General features: G+C 41.3%; 1 protein-coding gene across 1 annotated transcript in view; it reads left to right on the plus strand.

The window, feature by feature from the left end:
- The window catches only part of FIG4 (FIG4 phosphoinositide 5-phosphatase), a 448,851-nt gene that overhangs the window by 190,706 nt on the left and 238,236 nt on the right, over positions 1–19,909 (plus strand). Inside the window, exons 11-14 of the mRNA XM_082251578.1 lie at positions 2,150–2,283; positions 4,089–4,205; positions 4,847–4,892; positions 7,744–7,892. Of these exons, the coding sequence (XP_082107704.1) occupies positions 2,150–2,283; positions 4,089–4,205; positions 4,847–4,892; positions 7,744–7,892 (446 nt within the window). The remainder of the gene's footprint in view (positions 1–2,149; positions 2,284–4,088; positions 4,206–4,846; positions 4,893–7,743; positions 7,893–19,909) is intronic.

Raw genomic sequence — 19,909 nt, forward strand, 5'->3', positions numbered from 1 at the left:
CAGGTGCCTGTGTGCAGCTTCGGGGCTACACAGTGGCATGATCTGTGACCACTATATTTACTGGACACAGTAGATTAGAGATCAGGGTACTGGGCTGCTGTGACTGGCCCTGGTACCATGTGATCACTGTGGCCAATTATATCACCCTTACAATCCCCCAAGTGGATGCCAAGGCGTTAAAGCAGCCCATAGATGATTCCCCTACACACTGGATGTGGATGGGAGAATCCTTCCTCCTAAGCTATTCTATTATGACAGCAGTGGGACTTCCCCTCCATCAGAATACACTGATCAGCGTTTCCAGCTATAGCAAATTCGACAGGGAGGTTGTACAGAAGTTGATTGGTAGATCAACATTTGTACAACCTCCCTCCCCATACATGGGTCAAAATTCGGCCTGACCCTTCTGATCCAGCTGAATTTAGTTCCATGTATGGCCGGCTTAACTCTGTCGCTAGTTTGCATACCTGATAATGTTTGCTTTGATTTTTTAACCATTTGCTGACCCACTTGTATACATATACTGCAGCAGATTGGCTCGTACAGGCACAATCACGTACCTGTATTTGGCGGATTTCTTCCAGGTATGCGTGCGCACCCAGAAGCTTAAGATGCCATTCACTGCAGCACAAGCCAATGAGCAGGTCCTGGCCAATGATTTATGGCCAGGACCCACTGATCAGCTGAGCAAATGACAGAAGAGAGCCCTGTGTTGGTAAACAACACAGGGCTCTCTACAGACAGCAGCAATGTGCATCTTTTATTCTCCCTGCAACGCAGAGAGTAAAAACCGGTACAGTGCTTAGTAAAAACAGCACATTAACACCTGTTAGGCACACAGTTAACACTTTGATCACCCTAGATGTTAACCCCTTGCCAGCCAGTGTCATTAGTACAGTGACAGTATATATTATTAGCACTGATCACTGTATTTGTGTCACTGGAGATATCAGTGGCAGTAAGTCAGTACCATTATAAGTTGCTGATTACCACCATTACTAGTAAATAAATAAATACAAATTCTAATATATATATATATATATATATATATATATATATATATATATATATATATATATACCATAGTTTGTAGACACTATAACTTTCACACAAGCCATTCAAAAAAAAAAATTTTTTTTTTTACCAAAGACATGTAGCAGAATACATTTTGACCAAAATTTGTGAAGAAACTTGATTTTTTATTTTACATTTTTTATTGGATATTTTTATAGCAGAAAGTAGAAAATAGTGTTTGTTTTTTCTAAATGTTCAGTCTTTTCTCATTTCTCAAAAAATAAAGAACCCAGTGGTGATCAAATACGACCAAAAGAAAGCTCTATTCGTGTGGAAAAAAAAATGATATAATTTTCATTTGGGTACGGTGTTGCATGATCACGCAACTACCATTTAAAGTAGCACCGTGCTAAATAGCATCTCCCTTTTATGATCTATTTATGTTTTATTTTTTTGTTTCAGTAAATGGGTTTTGAACTACAGGCAAAACAGTAATTGAAAACGTTCAAGGTGTTTGTAGCTAAAAATGACACTGAAATTGTACTCAATGTTTTTTGACCAATATGAGGTAGCTTTTGAAATAAAGGAGTTGTAAAGTCAGAAGGTTTTTTATCTTAATGCATTCTATGCATTAAGATAAAAAGCCTTCTGTGTGTAGCAGCCCCAATACTTACCTGAGCCCCCTCTCTATTCAGCGATGTCCACGAATGCCTCAGCCATCCGGGACTCTCTTCTGCTTGGGTGAGACACAACAAAGGCACCATTGGTTCCGGCTGCTGTCAATCAAACTTGGGTAGCCAATCAGGAGAGAGAGGAGGGGGTCCAACAGCAGGTCCATGTCTGAATGGATACACGAGCTGCAGCTCGGCTCGGATGTCCCTATAGCAAGCTGCTTGCTGTGGGGGCACTCAACAGAAGGGAGGGGCCAGGAGCTCCAGCCAGGGACCCGAGAAGAGGAGGATTTGGGCTGCTCTTTGCAAAAACACTGCACAGAGGAGGTAAGTATAACATGTTTGTTATTTTAATAGAAAAAAATATATACTTTACAATCACTTTAACTCAGAATTAAAATACTTTACTTAACCCAATGTCAAAATGTATTTATATTAATGTATTTTAACTTTATACAATATAGGAGCGTGAAAAGAGGAAACATGAGAGGATCCTTAGTGATGAATTGGTTGCAGCTGTTACTTATTTAAATCAGTTTATTCCACCTGAACAGAGCATTGTTTACATTCCATGGGATATGGCTAAGTATACCAAAAGGTATGGTCTATATGGTTAAAAAAACTCCAATGAAAAGTAAAATATCAGTTTAAAGAGACCCTGTCACTGACCTTAATAAAATGCAGGGAAAAGTACAGAAAATTCAAGTATTTTAAATGCTTACTTGAATTTTTTAATTTCCATGAATTACTTTACTACCAATTTGCCTTTGAACTTGCTAGAAACTGGACTAATCCATGAAAAGTCAACTCCCCAGCAAACCCTCCTTCTCTCATTTGCACCTCATAGTCCTCCTCTCTTCTCAGAGTGTTGTTTTACTGTCTGTGCTGGCGTAGCTCCTCCACCTCTTCCTTCATAACATTTTATGTAGCTGCCAGGAGAGAAGGGAAGTGGAATACTATACCGTGGCTCTTGAGTAACAACCTGGAGCTGACATTACATCCAAGATGACCACACCCAGCAGCAGTTTTAGGGCTTTTGGAAACCTACACAAGGGAGGCCTTTACAGGTAAATAGGGTGCCTAAAATAACATTAAATTCACATACAATCTTATAAAAAGATTTTACAATGAACAGTCTGGGGGCAGCGTCTCTTTGACATGCATCATTCTCTAAAGCGTTTCAGAGATGTTATAAAGTTATGCTTCATCAAATATGTTAAAGGCTAAATCCACCAATCCTGGCTGAACTCTGTAAGGTTTTTGTATTTCTTATAGACTCTAGCCAAGAGATTTACCTTCCCATGTTTGATCCCCACTTTTTTTTTTTTTTTGCAATGAAGTTTAATTCCTGCCGCAATACAGTACTGTTTCCCAATAGTTGAGCTGGAGCTACCAGCCATATAAACCATTGTCTGCTCCAGTCAATCTACGTGGAGTGGAACAAGTGTTATTTATTCATTTTCTGATAGAACTTTTGTAGTCATTTGCAAACACTAATCCAATGATCGTTTGTACTGAATCATGACATTTAAATTAAAACAACTGTGTTGTCTATTATTTTAAATATATTTATTAATGTGATTTTGTATTATTGTTGTTAAGCATTTACATTCATCCCTTTAAAGTACATATGTTGAACAAAAAGCCCGTGGGCCGAATCCACCCAGCCTGGCCTTGTCATGTGGCCCTCACACTCAGTTTTGCAGTCGGAAAGTGGTGGAGCTCCATTCCGCCACCTCCAGCTCTTACCCTCTGCTTCCCACTGTCACTTGTAAACACAGAGGCCTTCTATTTTTACAAGGGACAGCTTTGCTGTCTGAGCACAGTGGGGAGAGATCTCCAGAATCTGAGTGAACGATCTCCCTGCAAGGCAGAGCCACCTACACAAGGAGGTACTAGAGCCGGATGAGATAGGAGAGAGAGATGCAAAGAAGCTTTGTGGGGGGAAACCCTGAGCCCTGAATCCAGCAGTCTGTACAGCACACTCCTGGATCCTGTACTCTGTGCAGTAGGCACCCCTGAACCCTGCACTTTGTACATAGCGTAATCTTGAACTCTGCACTCTTTACATAACGCACTCCTGAACCCTGCACTCTGTACATAGCGCATCCATGATACTACCGCCTCTTTGAGGGCAACCATACTGCTGATGTGGCCCGCAATGAAATTGTTCTGAGGGCTTAGGTTTTCTAATATGCTTGTTTGTTTATATATTCAACATAGTAACAGACAAATATGTGTATTTTAAGCAATTATCCAATACCTTGGTATACACCCAGTCAGATATACAACTAGTTAAAGCCTACAGCTTCATCATTTGACTTGTAACATACATATAATGTAAAAAAGAGAACATTTTAGTATTTTTTATAAATGAGCATTATATCTTTCAATTTGTTGCAGCAAACTCTGTAATGTTCTGGATCGACTGAATGTGATTGCTGAAAATGTTGTGAAGAAGACTGGTTTCTTTGTTAATCGCCCTGATTCATATTGCAGTATCCTAAGACCTGATGAAAAGTAAGTAATATTCTCTGTCTTTGTATTATTGATGCTAAGGCTGTTTAATTGATATTTAGTGCTTGTTATTGATATTTTAGTATTGATGCATTAACTTAGTATACTGTACATGCTTTGAGCACATAATGTACTGCAAATAATTTTAAGTGCCTAGACAGAGTAAAAAGCATAAAGCCACAAGTATGGATTGAACAATCTAGGACTAGTCTTCCTTGTCTTCTCTGTACTTGAAGCAGTTGTTTGTTATGGTAGAAACCATGTTTTTTTTCCCCTCTGAAAGCCATTTTCTAGATGTTCCCTCTGATTACATGTAACAAAGGATATAGAGAAAATGTGCAGATTTCTTCGGTGTATCCCAATTCTCAGTCTCTGTGGCAGAGGCAGAGCCCGCTCTGCCCCAAAGCACCCCCCCCCCCCATGTTGATGGCATGTGGCCTGGTGTGGTTCAGGAGGAGAGAGGGGCGCTCGCTCGTCCAACCCCCCCCCCCCTTTCCTGCATGCTTGGATAAAGGTCTGGTATGGATTTTGGGGGGGACCCATCGCCAGTTATTTAAAAATGTTGGCGTGAGGCTAGTGGTTCTGCTACTTACATAAAGTACTAGTAAAAGATTTTTCATAATTATTAATATTTTTTCTCCTAGGTGGCATGAGCTTGGAGGTGTGGTTGGGCCATCTGGACGTTTACAGGTAATAGCTTAAGATTTTAGCCTTGCATTTGCATGCTGTGTATGTGATTATACTGTACACCGAGAAGCTAACAAAATATCCTACAAAAAGAAAAAAAAAAGTCAGAAATTTGGAACCACAACAGTAATAGCAATAATGATAATGGCAATAATGACAATATCTTTTTATATTTATTATAACAATCAGTCTGTAGTTTAGAGCTTTTCATGCATTTAAAAACATATCTTATGTGCTTTTTCATTATCCCATGTATAATATGCTGAGATTTATGGCATTGTGTTGTGTTTTTATGTTATTTCCAAGGATACCTTAGATCAATAGTTTATAGCCGGGACAGTTTTATAACAGTTTTATAGTGACTCCATCCAAACACTCATAAAAATACTAGTAACATTGCTTTTGCTCATTTACACCTTCAGGCTGTAGGGGTGCTATTTTTTAAAACATAGTATGAGCTACATGTCATAAACCCATAGACATTAATGAGGAATAATTTAAATGCTGCAGTGTAATGCAGTAAACTAACCGTATCGAAGCATAGTGATTTAAAATTAGCCCTTGCGGTTTTACCAGCGATTTTACATATTTTGCTGAGCTTTACTTGTGGACACGTGTGGACACCTAAGGCTTTAATGTGAATGCAGCTGTAATTTAGATCTAGCAGCTTTAACTCTACCAAGCCCCAATCTTACCACTTACAGGCGTAACAGCGATAGGAGACAAATTATGACATAAAAAAATGCAGATTACAGTCTCCAGTGGGGTTCTTCTACTTCACAGTATGTGACTTGTTTATTATGTACCACTTGTCCTGAAAAAAAGGTAAAGACTGTACTGCTCAAGAGCCTATGATCTTGCCTGTCTTGATGCATAATTGTGTATGCCGGTCTTAAAAAAGCATGGAAAACATGCTTTTCACTAGGCGTTGTCTGAAAGGTCTGAAGAAGATACAGTGGCAGATGAAAAATTCTACAGAAAATAGTTTAGTTAAATAACCCATTTTTTTTTTTAATCAAACAGGTGTTTATTAGAAAATACAAACAGTACAGGAATACAACAACATATACAATATTCAGGGAGTACATATAGCATAAATAACACTAATTAAAGATCTCCCTGATGGTAAACATATCCCTTAGTGGGCAACATACAGGGGACGTACAGAGCTCAGTGGAAAAAAACAAGATAAAGAAAGAAAAAAAAAAATGAAAGCAATACAGTATATGCATTCACAGAGAGATGAGTAATGCAGTGAAAATCTACCAGCAACAGCCATCCGCAGCACCACATAGACGTCTAGGCACACAACGGAGGAACACCTTAAACACACGTTTTGGCCGCCTGAAGCCATCTGTCCCAAATTTTATCAAACTTGGAAGGGCATCCTCTATGGGTGTAGATAAGTCGCTTATAGGGGATAGTATCATTCACCTCCCTTAGCCAGTCATTAAATGTAGGGGGCTGCTCACGCATCCAGTGTTTCGCTATCTGCTTCCTAGCCAAAAATAAAGTTTCCTGTAGGAAAAGCGTGGTGAATTTATCCAGATCTGTGTCCGGGAATATTCCCAGCAAACATGGTTTAGGGCGCAGTGTCAAAAGGGAACCCATGGTGTCGTGCAAAAACCTGACAACTTGCGTCCAGTATCCCTGCACCTCTGGGCAGTCCCAAATCAGGCGGTAAAAAGAACCCCGGGCAATCTTACACATGGGGCATAAGGTGGAGATATCAGTTCGGTATCTAGCAAGCATGAGAAGTGTGAGATAAGAGCGATGGAGGATATACAGCTGAGTAAGAGGGTCAGACAATTTGGCAGAGATCAGTTTGCAAACATCCAGGGCGTCAGTTCATTCTTCATCCTCCAGCACGCCCACGCCACCCTCCCATCTTACCTTGGTGGCAAAAGCCTCCACCGTGGAGCTAGGGAGATGAAGTAAATTACCCCATTTAAAGATTAAATATGGCCAAAACCTTTTTGGCTTTACTTCTCCCATGGATCATAGAAGTGCAGTGCTAAAGCCCCCTGTCGACTGACCCCACTTAGCCTTTCCCAGCTCAGGAAAGATCCCGACCATATGGTTGGAATCTACCCAGATGCCTGGACTGGCACCTGGCTCAGTCTCTCGCCGATCCACTGAGAGCCTGAGCCAACCCCTTCCACCCCCTCCACAGCCCTGTGTTCCAGTGAGCATTGGAGGGGAAAACAGAGAGCCAGTGACTTACAGTCACGGCTCTCTGCTCGGAGCGGAGGGGGAGAACTAAGCGATCAGCGGTGTTTGATCGCTCAGTTCTAACTGCAGAGCCGGCAGGAGACAGATGCAACATTGGATTGATGCTGCATCAACTTAGGTGAGTATGATTGTTTTGGGATTTTTAAATCCCAAACTTTTCTTTAAAATGTTACCATAAGGATGTTGTTCCCCCTTTATTACAAAAAGACAAATTATCAATGAATTAACAGAAATAAAGTAAGTTGTTTACAGCAGAACTCTATGCAAAAATATAACTTTTTATGTAGATATTCAATAGTCTTTATGTGATTAGTTCACATGGACAGTGGAGGGGGGGGGGGGGGGGGGTTTGTCGTACTATAATTTTCAAGCTCTATTGCATTATGTAAGGTTATACTAACATGGTCGGGGCAATAAAAGCTTGCATGATTAATTTAACCTTACAGGACCACTCAAGTAGGACAATGATTGAGTTCATGAGCAGACTGGAATACGGGAGGGGACAGAAAGCTGGAGACTCAGAGCTCAAAATGCCTTTCTTCTGTGCCTTTAGCTTGTTAGCTGGAGTTTAACTTTTTTATTTTACACCTAAAAATGATATTTGTTTTTCTCATCTACCTAGACTGGTGTTCTACGAACAAACTGTGTTGACTGCCTAGACCGAACTAATACTGCTCAGTTCATGGTGGGAAAGTGTGCTTTGGCGTATCAACTGTACTCCTTAGGGCTGATCGATAAACCCAATTTGCAGTTTGACACAGATGCAGTTAGGTATGACATCATTTGTTTTATATTTTTGACATATACAGTGAATGCTTATGAAAGATACTTGTTCAAAAAATAGAAGTTCAAGGGGTTTTATATTAATAGACAATGCAGAAAATGTACTGATAAACTGTTTTTTATAAGGCTTCAGCTAAAAGCATGGATTCATATTGTGCATAAAGGAGAAGCTCTAAAAAGCATATACTGTAAAAGCTAAACAACAGATATTTATGATTTTTTATTTTTTTTTAAACTTATTTTAGTTACATTTTTTATGCAGTTAATGATTACACTTTATAGGCTTCTTGGCTTTGTTTATGGTTATTAGATTTTGTATTCTTTTGGAAACATTCTCACTATAGTAAGTTTAGAGACCACTTAAAGCTGATCTCCATGTTTTAGGATAATTTGATAGTTTGTTTGGACCAAGCTGGTCCAGTATACAGCGGTGTGTTCTGGCAGCAGAATGGGAACTTCTCTTCTCACTCCCTGAACAGGGAGCTTTGTATTCTATGAATGAATAAAAAGCTTTCTCTGATTAGCTAAGGCAGAGAGGTGAGTGGATGATGTCACAATCTCCAACTCAGCCAATCAGAGGAAACTTTATATTAATTCATGGAATTTAAAGCTCCCTGTGAGTGGCTGAGCAGCACATGTTCAGGACAGAGGCGTAACTAGAACCTTCAGGGCCCCGGTGCAAGAAACCATGAAGGGCCCCCCTGGCCTGGGGCTCTTCCCACTGATCCTGGGGCCCTTTACTCTCATTGCGGGGCCCTTTATTACGGCCCTCAGCGGGACCCTTTCACAAGTTTTGCAGTGGCCCCCCTCCTGCCATCTTGGGGCCTCCCCACAGTGGTGGAATGCCAGGGCCCCGTCACAAGTGTGACCTTTGCGATCCTTGAAGTTCACCCACTGGTGTCAGTCGTTTTTATTTTTTTGGTATTTTAATTGTATTATATTTTATCATTTTATTTTATTTTTTAACAACGTCACTGACTATGACTCTGTCCATTCTGAAAAGGAAGGAGCTGGAAAATTACATTTTTACCGACCCCTTCCTGGTTCTCTATTGTGACACATCCCCTGCAGCAGCCGGCAGGAGAGGGAGCCCCTCCTATCCAGGTGTACAGGGGAGCCGCACAGGCCCCCTGGAGGATGGGGCCCGGTAGCGATTGCAACCCCTGTAGTTACGCCCCTGGTTCAGGAGGTGGGACAGAACAAACCTATAGCGCTGTATACTGTATGTATCTACAACTACATACAGTTTGTACAGTGCACATAGTCACTGCATCTGTTAAGCAAACAGTTCATTTGGACCAGCTTGATCCAGACAAACTATTTAAACTTCATACAAACAGGGGGTCAGCTTTAAATTTCAAGTCTGCAGATTTCTATGGCTATGTTCACTTTTGGAGAAAAAATGATAAATGCACATATTTTTGCAGAAAAAAAAATGTGCATTTATTATTTTTCCCTAAGGAACCTGCAAAGCATTGCATCTGTGATTTAAATGTCAGGTTCCTGCAGACAAGTCCTACAGCTTTATCCCCATACCTCTGTGCAGGGTTTTTGAATTAACTATCAGGGTGCTCATCAGCACCCTCCCAGTTCATTGAAAATTTCAAGCCATCTGCCACAGTGACAGCTGGGACTTGTCGTTTTCTCATTCACAGATCCCCTTGAATAAATGATTTAGCTGTGTGCGTGTAGCCCTGCATAGCCACTCCATGAGACAGTGGGTGCAGGGGGAGAAATCCCCGCCCACTGTCACAGGGGAGTATGGGAGTGAGATTGGGCTAGGAGAACATATGCTGGAGCATGTTACATAATGCAGCCTAAATTTGTGTGTAATTTGTAACATGCTTCAAAGGTTAACTTATCCTTTATGAATATCATGCGGATGACCATTCGAAGGCTGCGTTTGACCTGTGTTATTTTAGTTTTGATTCAGCCTGTCCTAGCGAAGGCCGTTCCTGTTGCTTCAAAACTTCAACCGCAAATGTAGCGCACCCCCTTAGGGCCGCAGATGATCCCCCACCCTGCACAGTTAGGCACACAAATTTTCACAGGCACTCCAGAGATAGGACCGTCCATGACTTTGTTTTTGCGGTTTATTGAGGGTTAATAACTTGAATGGGAGGTTATGGGATGCACTTTTCAACAGCAAAACTCTGGCAAAATCTTCAGGGATATCTTCCTTTACACAGTCTATATACAGTCTTCCTTATACTCCCCCCCGTACTTCACGTGCTGCAGAACTTCAGCTGAGATGGATCTGACAGGCACAGTTAGATTTAGCAACAGCCCTTTGCAGGCATTAACCCAAAGCCCCTTGTTGTGTAGCGGAACCCACTGATCAGCTTACAATCTCCCTTCTGTGGCATGTGCTCCGTGCACCACCTCTTCAGGCACTGCCAACCCACCTGGCTGCAGCTACCCCTTTCACTGGTCCTCCAGGCTAACTTTCCTCCACATTCCCCCTGTCTCTCACCAGCCCACCTGGGAAGGAATTAAGACTTAGCACACCATGGTCTTCAGGGAGAACTGGCTACATATGTCTGTCCCCCCGTTTGTAAGTCCACAGTAGTGCTTCTCTACTCACACTGTCCTCTTACTTGCTCCCGTGCCTCCAGGAAGGGCTTCCTCCATGTGTTGTGGCAGGATCCTTCCAGCACCTAAGCCCCAGCCCAAGGTTACCCCCCCCCCCCCCCAGACTAGGGGATTCCCCAGAGGGCTATCTACAGTCTTCACAGCACTATATCTCCATCTTCTACCCGACTGACCCTGCTGGCATGGCTTATGCCTATTTACAAGTTAAACCTGTCCCCCTGCCAGCCCTTTTACTGGGGATTGACCAAAGCCCTCATAAATATTCCAGGCAGCTCCTCCTCACCCCCACCCATCAGCTTTAGAAGTTTCTACAACCTTCTAGACCAGGGGGAGGCACAAGAGGAGCTTTCAGGATGGGTCATCCAGTCCTGACTCACTGAACCCTGATGCTGATTCAAAACTCAGGCTTAGCCCTGAGCTAAACAAAATCTTCCTACACTAACAAACCTACATTTCAAACCTATCCTACATCTAGCACACACTAGAGGGTGCTACACAAACAAAAGCAGCTACACAAACAAAAGCAGATCAAATGCAGCCCCTGTTCTTGCACCTGTGTTAGAACTAACGGGTGACATTCTGCTCAAACCAATGTACTATACTACATTGAGAACACTTGCACTTCCCAAATATAGTTTGATTACCACAGCGTTTAAGTATAGAAGCAACACAAAGCCCATTTCATCTACACAAGCTTTTAATCTGCTGTACAGTTGACCTCATGTATGCAAAACTTTTTGGTGAATTTTTTTAATCTGTATTATTTCATGGCTATGAGCTTTCCTGAAAGTGGTATTAAACCAAAAAATAAACATTTATTAAATTGCAGCTTATCAATTCTTAGATGTGGTGACTGCATTAGTTTTAATTTTTTTTTAGTTTTTTTTTTCCTTTATTTTAACTTAGTGATCCAGCCAGTTAGTATGTTATTTTTCAACTTTAGTCTGTGGGAGAGTCCACAAACTATGGTATATACAGTATATTTAAAAAATCGATCAGTCCTGATGTACTGATGACTCATGACTCTCATTTCTTGAGGCCCTAAAATGCCAGGACTGTAAAAATACCCCCACATGCCCCCTTTTTGGAAAGTAGACAGTCCAAGGTATTTAGAAAGAGACATGGTGAGTTTTCTTGAAGTTGTAATTTTTTTATCACAATTTTTTGGAAAATGAATAAATTAAATAAAATAGTTTTTTCTTTTTTCATTTTTTTTTTTTTTTTTTTTAAAATACGGTCACCAGAGCAGTACAGCATCCCCATGTGACTGGTGTGGCAATGATCAGGGATACTGACTGAGGGCAGTATTTTTTTTAAAAAAAGGTGATTTTTATTTTTTTTACACACTATGATTGCTTATAACATTGATGATCACTGTTATAAGCAATTCTTTTTTTTATGAATGACATCCTTTCATTCAGTTTGTACTATTGTAAAGCTGTGATTAGCAACAGCTATCACATGGTACAGATGCACTGTGATTGGCCCTGTCTGTACCATGTGGTCATGTGATCATGATAGAAAGCCATTCATTGTGTACAACTATCATGTGATCTGCAATGATTAATCACAACGATCACATGGTACCGACAGCGGCCCGGTACAGTGATTTGTCATCCGCTTTGTCCGGATTGATCCAGTTATTTGACAATAGGCTGGAGGGAAGCAGGTTATTTTATTACCCAGAACTACTGTGAGCACTGATATGTGCTCCCACAACTCAAAGCAAATATACTAATTATAGTGCTGTGTGGCTCCTACCACTCTTTATAGCATACAAAGCATATTTAAATTATCAAATATCAAACAATGTGACTAATAAAGAAAAAACCTAGCCTTCATCCTACAAATATACATAATATCCTGCATGCTGGAAAATATATGCAATGATGCATAAATGCAAGATATTTACTTCAAATAGTACCTCAACAAAAGACGTGTGAAAACTACAACATTAATGTGCCAAGTATAATATGTGAGTTGTAAAGTCCTTAAAGTGAGTCCATAAAGAAAGGAAAAAATCCCACTAGGTGACCTGGACACTTTAAATCCTGAGTGTTCCACCACCTGACAGATTATGCTCTCACTTGAGGAATTTGACCTGTGTGCAACAATACCTCCTAGGTATCCTCCAGGTGATCTCTAAAAACTCCACCTGGGATGGTTCTGCTGTTGATGGTACCAGCCACGTTCTCATAGTGCTCACTCTTCCACATATAACTAGTCCATGACAGCCTTTAATCTCACCTTCTCATTCATGATGGATTTTTTTTTTTTCACATTTGGTGTGTTATTTATTATTTGTTTTATTGAAGTACTTTAAGTACATATTTTCTATTTCAGTTATTGTTTATTAGTTTTACAAAAAGACCAGGGGATATAACAGTGTAATGTAACAATAGCAAAGGGTTATAAGGAACCCCAAAAGAGGTAAGTACAATATATCAAAGAGTGCTCCGGGATGTATGTTAACCTACAATACCAATATAATAAAAATAGGTATCATAAAATACAATGTTGAGCAGTACTCATCAAGAGTCCTTCGAACCGCAAGGAGAGGGGAAATCGACTGACATAAAACAAGCTGTGGAACCAAACCCTGCAACATTTTCTGCAGACATATCCCCATGCTGGGTCAAGTACATAACATTTATTTTTTAGCACGTAGGATATTATGTATATTTTTAGTATGTAGGATACTTTTTTTTTTTATTAGTCATGTTGTTTGATGTATGATAATTGAAATATACTTTGTATGCTATAAAGAGTGCTAGGAGCCGTGTGGCACTATAAAATTAATACTGTATATCCTCTCCCCAGATTGGCAATGCTGCTGTCCAAAGGTGTCTCTATTGGTCATCCATCCAGAGTGGAGACACTCTATTGCTAGGTTCACACCTATGCGTAGGCTGTGGGAATTGCTGTGGTTCCTGCACCCGCAGTGAAAAGGCCTGGGGCTGACATTTATTCTGAATGGCACCCCCAGGCATGTACCCGTGCAGCATATTTGTGGGTGCAGGAACCGCAGGGAAAATCAAAGTCAAAATAACCATATCCTTTCTCTGCGGGCCATGTTTTGAAAAAGGTGCAGTCACCTTTTTAGTGCGAGAAATACAGGCACTGGGCTACCGTGCCTGTGCAAACATGGGCCACAAAAACGCTAAGGTGTGAACCTAGCGAAAGACAGGAAGTTAGTTACTGGCTGGATCACCAGGTGAAAATAATATAAAGAAAAGCCTAAGGCCTCATGCTCACTGGATGCTTTGGCCATTTCTCCTAGACGTCTTTCCTCCTAGCAGGAGCAATTTGGCAGAAAAAATACTTGATGTTTGTACGCATGTAAAGCATTTATGCGTGTCAAGCGCTTGGGTGTTCATTCATTTATTTGGGCAGAATAATAAATTATTCTGGCCACTGAAATGAATTAACGCTTAAGCAATCAATGCACTTAGACATGTTTAATGCATTTTAAATGAATTTACACGTGCCAATCATTTTTCTTTTTTTGCTGCTCCTGTATGCGCTGGCAGTGTTTTTTTTTTTCTGCCTCTAGACGCCCCTGCCTCTAAACTAAATGCCTATATGCCCCTGTGGTGGAAATGAATGGGGCTTGGAGCATAAAAATTCTCCCGGTACGCTGAAAACTTCGCTGCCCTTTGCCAACCGCCAATTCCTTGTACTGAAAAGCACAATGTACAGCTCTTTTGTATAAAGAAATCCTAGCGCACTCGGCAACAAAGAGAGAAACAGGCGTAAGTTGTTTTACAGTCGATGTCAACAGACTGAGTCCCCGCTTTAGCACAGGGTCCTGGTTTATTTAAAGGGGGTTTACAGTGGGAGGGGACAACTGTGTTGCACAACCAATCACACACATACATTCAAAAGTTCAATAGAAAGGGGAGTGTATGTTCATGCACGAGCCCCATGCCTGAGTTTCCCGCCGTTGGGTGCACGAGCGACCATGCACTAATGCTAACAATAAAACCCACGTGTTGGAAAAATGCCCGCCGAACACTATACAATAGAACTAGCGTGTATCTCATAAACCTTGCCCTGCTAATATGTTTGCATGCACTCCCATCATAACCTGTTAGAGTGAATCCTATATAATATAGTTCATAAAATCCATATTTGATAGTGATTATGCTACTGTTCCAGTAAATGAGACTATATCTGCAAAGGAAATAGCAGTAGTATTTCAATCATGCGGATCAAGCATAATAGAAAGCTACCAGCCATTATTCCAGCAAAAGGGCAGATACTTATCAAAACAATAATAATTCCATATCACAAACATATCTCCGCCAGTGAATAACGGGGCCCCAGCTGGCTGATATACATCGCTGCGCGGTGGAGTTTGCATTGTACTGCCATAGATCCAGACCGGCACTTGCTCGTTCGCATAGCTGCTCAGAGCGCCCGCCGATAGGGATTATCAGGCAAGTAGCGTGCAGTTTCCATTTAATGGAAGGTTTCCACAACTACAGGTCTTTCCTCAATGCCAGTTAAAGCCATATTCGCTGTGCAAATCGAATACAGGTAAACCGACACTGGGAGACATAATGGCATTTTAACAAAAACAAATCCTGAAAAATGTCCACACAAATAGTAATACAATTTCCACAACAGCCCCTAAGAGCAGGGTTAAAAAAGGCCAGTGTGCATGAGGCCTAAAAAAATATACTAATGCAGCCAGCACATTTAAGGATTGGTAAGCAGCATTATAACACAATTTTGTTCTTGGGTCTAATACCGCTTTAAGGGGAGGACAAAAGCTCTTGCTCTGTGACAACCGCTACCTTGCTTTTCATCCTAATACATCCTAATTCATACCTTTTGGTTATGTGTATGTGCTCTGGGACTCAAGTGCCCCAGGATTGATGTGGGCATTGTAAAATCTGAGCAGGGAGGCCTTATTGAAACGGGGGTTAGGCAAGGTGTAGAGAGTGCTCAAGCAGTCTGGTGTCAAAACCAGGCTGAGCAGAACCAAGCCAGAAGTTTATGCAAAGAGTAATCGTATAACCAGCAATGGTCAAAATCATGCAGTTATGCTGTAGATTGTGTCAAGAGATGTGACAGATTCATAGTCTGTATCTTATATTGAGCCATATATTCCTTGTTCAAAAAACTTCAGTTTGTAAAATTGAGGTACTTGTATAAACGTATGCTAATTGTATCTATCATCGGGAATCTCAGTTTCTATATTTGTTCATGTTGAGGCAGGAGAGGTTTTTGCCACCTGTGAAAACTTAGTAGCAGCTAAGATCAGCACATTATCGAAACTGGATTTTCAACAATGCGGAGTAGCGCTTAGTTTACATACAAATTCCACTATTTTTTCAAAAATTTTGGTGTGTGTATATACAGCATATGTATATAATATGTTATATAAACTCACCGGCCACTTTTTTGCTAATCAGCCAATCACATGGCAGCAACTCAATGCATTTAGGCATCTAGACATGGAGAAGACAACATGCTGAAGTTCAAACCGAGCATTAGAATGTGGAAGAAAGGGTATTTAAGTGACTTTGAACGTGGCATGGTTGTTGATGCCAGATGGGTTGGTCTGAGTATCTCAAAAACTGCTGATCTCCAGTGATTTTCATGCACAACCATCTCTTTGGTTTACAGAGAATGGTGCGAAAAAGAGAAAAAAGCCATTGTTTTGCAGTTGTGTGGACGAAAATGCCTTATTAATGTCAAAGGTCAGAGGAGAATAGGTGGTGTGGTTTGAGATGATAGAAAGGCAAAAGCAACTCAATTAATAACTTGTTACAACCAAGATATGCAGAATACCATCTCTGAACGCACAACACATCGAACCTTGAAGCAGATGGGCTACAGCAGCAGAAGACCACACACCAGTTGTCACTCCTGTCAGCTAAGAACAGGAAACTGAGGCTACAATTCTCACAGGCTCACCAAAATTGGACAATAGAAGACTGGAAAAACATTGTCTGGTCTGATTAGTCTCGATTTCAGCTGCGATAGTATAAACAACATGAAAGCATTTATCCACCCTGCCTTGTATCAACTGTTTGTGGTAGTGGAATGGTGTGGAGGCATTTTTCTTGGCACACTTTGGGCTCCTTAGTACCAATTGAGCATTGTTTAAACGTCACGGCCTACCTTAGTATTGCTGCACTATAGTCTGTCCAGACTCCTGTCATCGATACTTTTGTTGGACAGCTCATTCTTTATGTAAATGTAGATATAAATATAAATAGGATATGTGAAATATAAAGGCACTCACATGCAGAAGTTTATCATTACATGTATCAGGTTCGACCGGATAGGGGGGTTGCACCCATGGCGGCCTGTCCATTGGGGGGCGCATGGGCGCAACCCCCCTATCCATTTGTCCAGCCCCTAATCTACATTCGGGGGGCCGGATGCATGGATTCCAATGGGGATTTTTTTTTTTTAAGCACGTGATTAGAGCCAGAGGCTGTAATAGGCTTCAAAAAAGGGTGGGCCCGAGGCGCAGAGCACTGCGCCCCGAGCCCACCCAGTTGTGTGACAATAGCAAATGAATATTCCCTGTCACACTGACTCTCCTCCCAGCCAATCAGGAAGAGGGTTGTGAGACCCCTTTTCCGATTGACCAAAAGGAGAAGCGATCTTTACTGGCCAGTGGCCAGGAAGAGGCAGAAGAGACACGACTGGAGGAGAAGGACAGCGGCTCAGCCATCTAGCACTCCCCGGCTTAGACAGGAGGAAGGAGGAGGTAAGGAGGCGGACCGTTGGGGGGGGGGGGGGGAACGTGTCGCCTGCCAACCGACCGGGGAGTTTGGTGCGCATTGGTTTGCTGCCCCCCCAATTTACCGAGCACCAGCCACCACTGACCCACATACAATTATTGGGTTGCAATATTTTTATTTAGTGGGGCTTCTAATGAGAAAGGATTGTGGCTTACTTGTTATACTGATCAAGCGATTCCTAAACTATACGAACCATGTTCAGTTTTTAATTCTGTCATTATAAACCACACGCATTAGTAATAGAAATTAAGAATTTATTCTTTTTTAGTACATTGGACTTTCAGTGCATTAGACCTATTCAGTCACATGTTTAGCAGCACGTTTTCTGCAGCATAATAATCACAGTTTTTAATTCCATAAAGAGAAAATAAAAAAAGCTAGCAATAGGCCATTGTTCAAAAGACTGTCTGGGCTCCCTGTAGTTTTCCTTTTTCCACCAACAGTTTCTAGTTAGCAGCATGCACAGAGGTATTGGTATAACTACACATCATTAGCAAGATGGGACAGCAATGGAAAAAAGCCCAGCACGATGAAAACGGCACATCTGACTGTGGTCTAATGTTAGTCTGCGTGATTGTAAAATATTGAATTTTAACAAGTAGTACCTTTATGGCTGTTTTGAGACTTGTTAATAACCGATTAAGCAAGAATATTAAACGGAGATTGAATACTACTCCGTGAGGCTGTCACGTTGTTGTAATGTGCACTTTTTTTTCAAGGACCATGAATCGGAGTCATAAATAATGAGTTAATGATGAAACCTCTGACAGTGCGAATGTTTACTATCTAAAAAATACATTGATCACATTTAAGTCAGTGAGGTCTTCTTGCTACATTTGTTTTAACCCAAGCCTGCTACATATATTTCAAGGATTTTAGCAACAATTACTGGAGATTTCTTCTTAACTCTATTCCGTAGAAATGGGAAACCCCTGACAAATACATTTGAATGTGATTTTCACATTCTGACATGCTTGCTATTTTGCGTTTGTTGTTAATGCACTAAATATGGAGATTTATCGGTTAACCACTACAGTGAGATCTGTATTAAATTCTGCCTCCATGCTGAACAGCTGTTATGATAACAATGCAATGGCTGACTTAAAGCCATGCATCTTGAGAAGGAATAGTAATACCATTGTGTGGCACTACAGACATTAGCATAACATTTATGTAGACATACATAAAGGACATTTTTACATCTACTAAAAAAAATATTTAAAGGGCTGTACTTTTTTACTTTAACCACTTTAAAGAGGAAGTAAACCCTCCTCTACAACTTGTACCTATAGGCAAGCCTATGATAAGGCTTACCTATAGGTACTGTAAATATCTCCTAAACATGTACCGTTTAGGAGATATTTACCTTACATGTCGCCAGTGACGTCACTGGCGCATGCGCTCTGAAGGAACGGCCGATCGTGCCGTTCCTTCAGAGCCCCGTGCCGTGACTGTCGGCTCCCGCGCGCGTGCGCGGGAGTGACGTCACCGCGGCTCCGGCCAATCAGATGGCCGGATGCCGCGATCCCGGAAGACGGGCGACTAGACATGTCGCCCGTCATAGAGGTGAGTGAGCGGCACGGCGGGGGCTCGTTCTGAGGTAAGTATTGCATAATGAGCTAGTATGCGATGCATACTAGCTCATTATGTCTTTCTTTTGCAGGGTGTAAAAAAAAAAAAAAAAATTTATACGAGTTTACAACCTCTTTAAGACCAGAAGATTTTGCTGCTTAATGACCAGGCCCTATTTTGCGATTCGGCACTGCGTGATTTTAACGGACAATTGCGCGGTTGGCAACTCTGTATCCAAACAAAATTGACTTCCTTTTTTTCACCACAAATAGAGGTGGTATTTAATCACCTGTGCGATTTTTATTTTTTGCGCTATAAACAAAAAAAAAAAACAATTTTGAAAAAAAAACAATATTTTTCACATTCTTTTATATGAAATTCTCAAAAAAAAATGTAAAAATCAAAGTTTTTTTTTAACATTTTAGGCCAATTTGTTTTCTGCTACATATTTTTGGTAAAAAAATCGCAATAAGCAGATTTTGATTGGCTTGCGCAAAAGTTATTGCGTTTACTAACTAAGGGAAAGATTTATGTCATTTTTATTGTGTTTTTTTTTTTTACTAATAATGGCGGCAATCTGCGATTTTTGTGCGGGACTGCGACATTGCGGCAGACAGATCAGACCCCTAACTGACATTTTTGACACTTTTGGGGGTACTAGGGAGATTCCTACAGTAATCAGTGCTAAAAATATGCACTGTTACTGTAATAATGACACTGGCAGGGAAGGGGTTAACAGTATTGGTGATCAAGTTGTTAAATGTGACCCTAGGGGCGTGATTCTAATTGTGGGGGGCGTGGCTTGTGAAGTCATCACAGAGACATGTGATCCTATATAGCAGGATCACATGACATCTGTGATCACTTCAGTGAGAAGTACGGACGGCTGTGTTTACATCTTCCTTCTCTGTCAGCAGCGGGAGATCGCCGGTGTCAGGCAGCCATCGGAGCTGCCTGACACCCGCACTGGCTTCCCTGCTGAGGAGCAGGGGCCAGAGCGCTCTGCTGGTGGCGTGCGCTCGCCCCCTAGCGCCCCCCAGGCATGGGGTTTTGCCTGGGAGAGCTGACCTGCCGCCG

Source organism: Pelophylax lessonae (genome assembly GCF_965119305.1).
Source record: "Pelophylax lessonae genome assembly, chromosome: 3".
Lineage (NCBI taxonomy): Eukaryota > Metazoa > Chordata > Amphibia > Anura > Ranidae > Pelophylax > Pelophylax lessonae.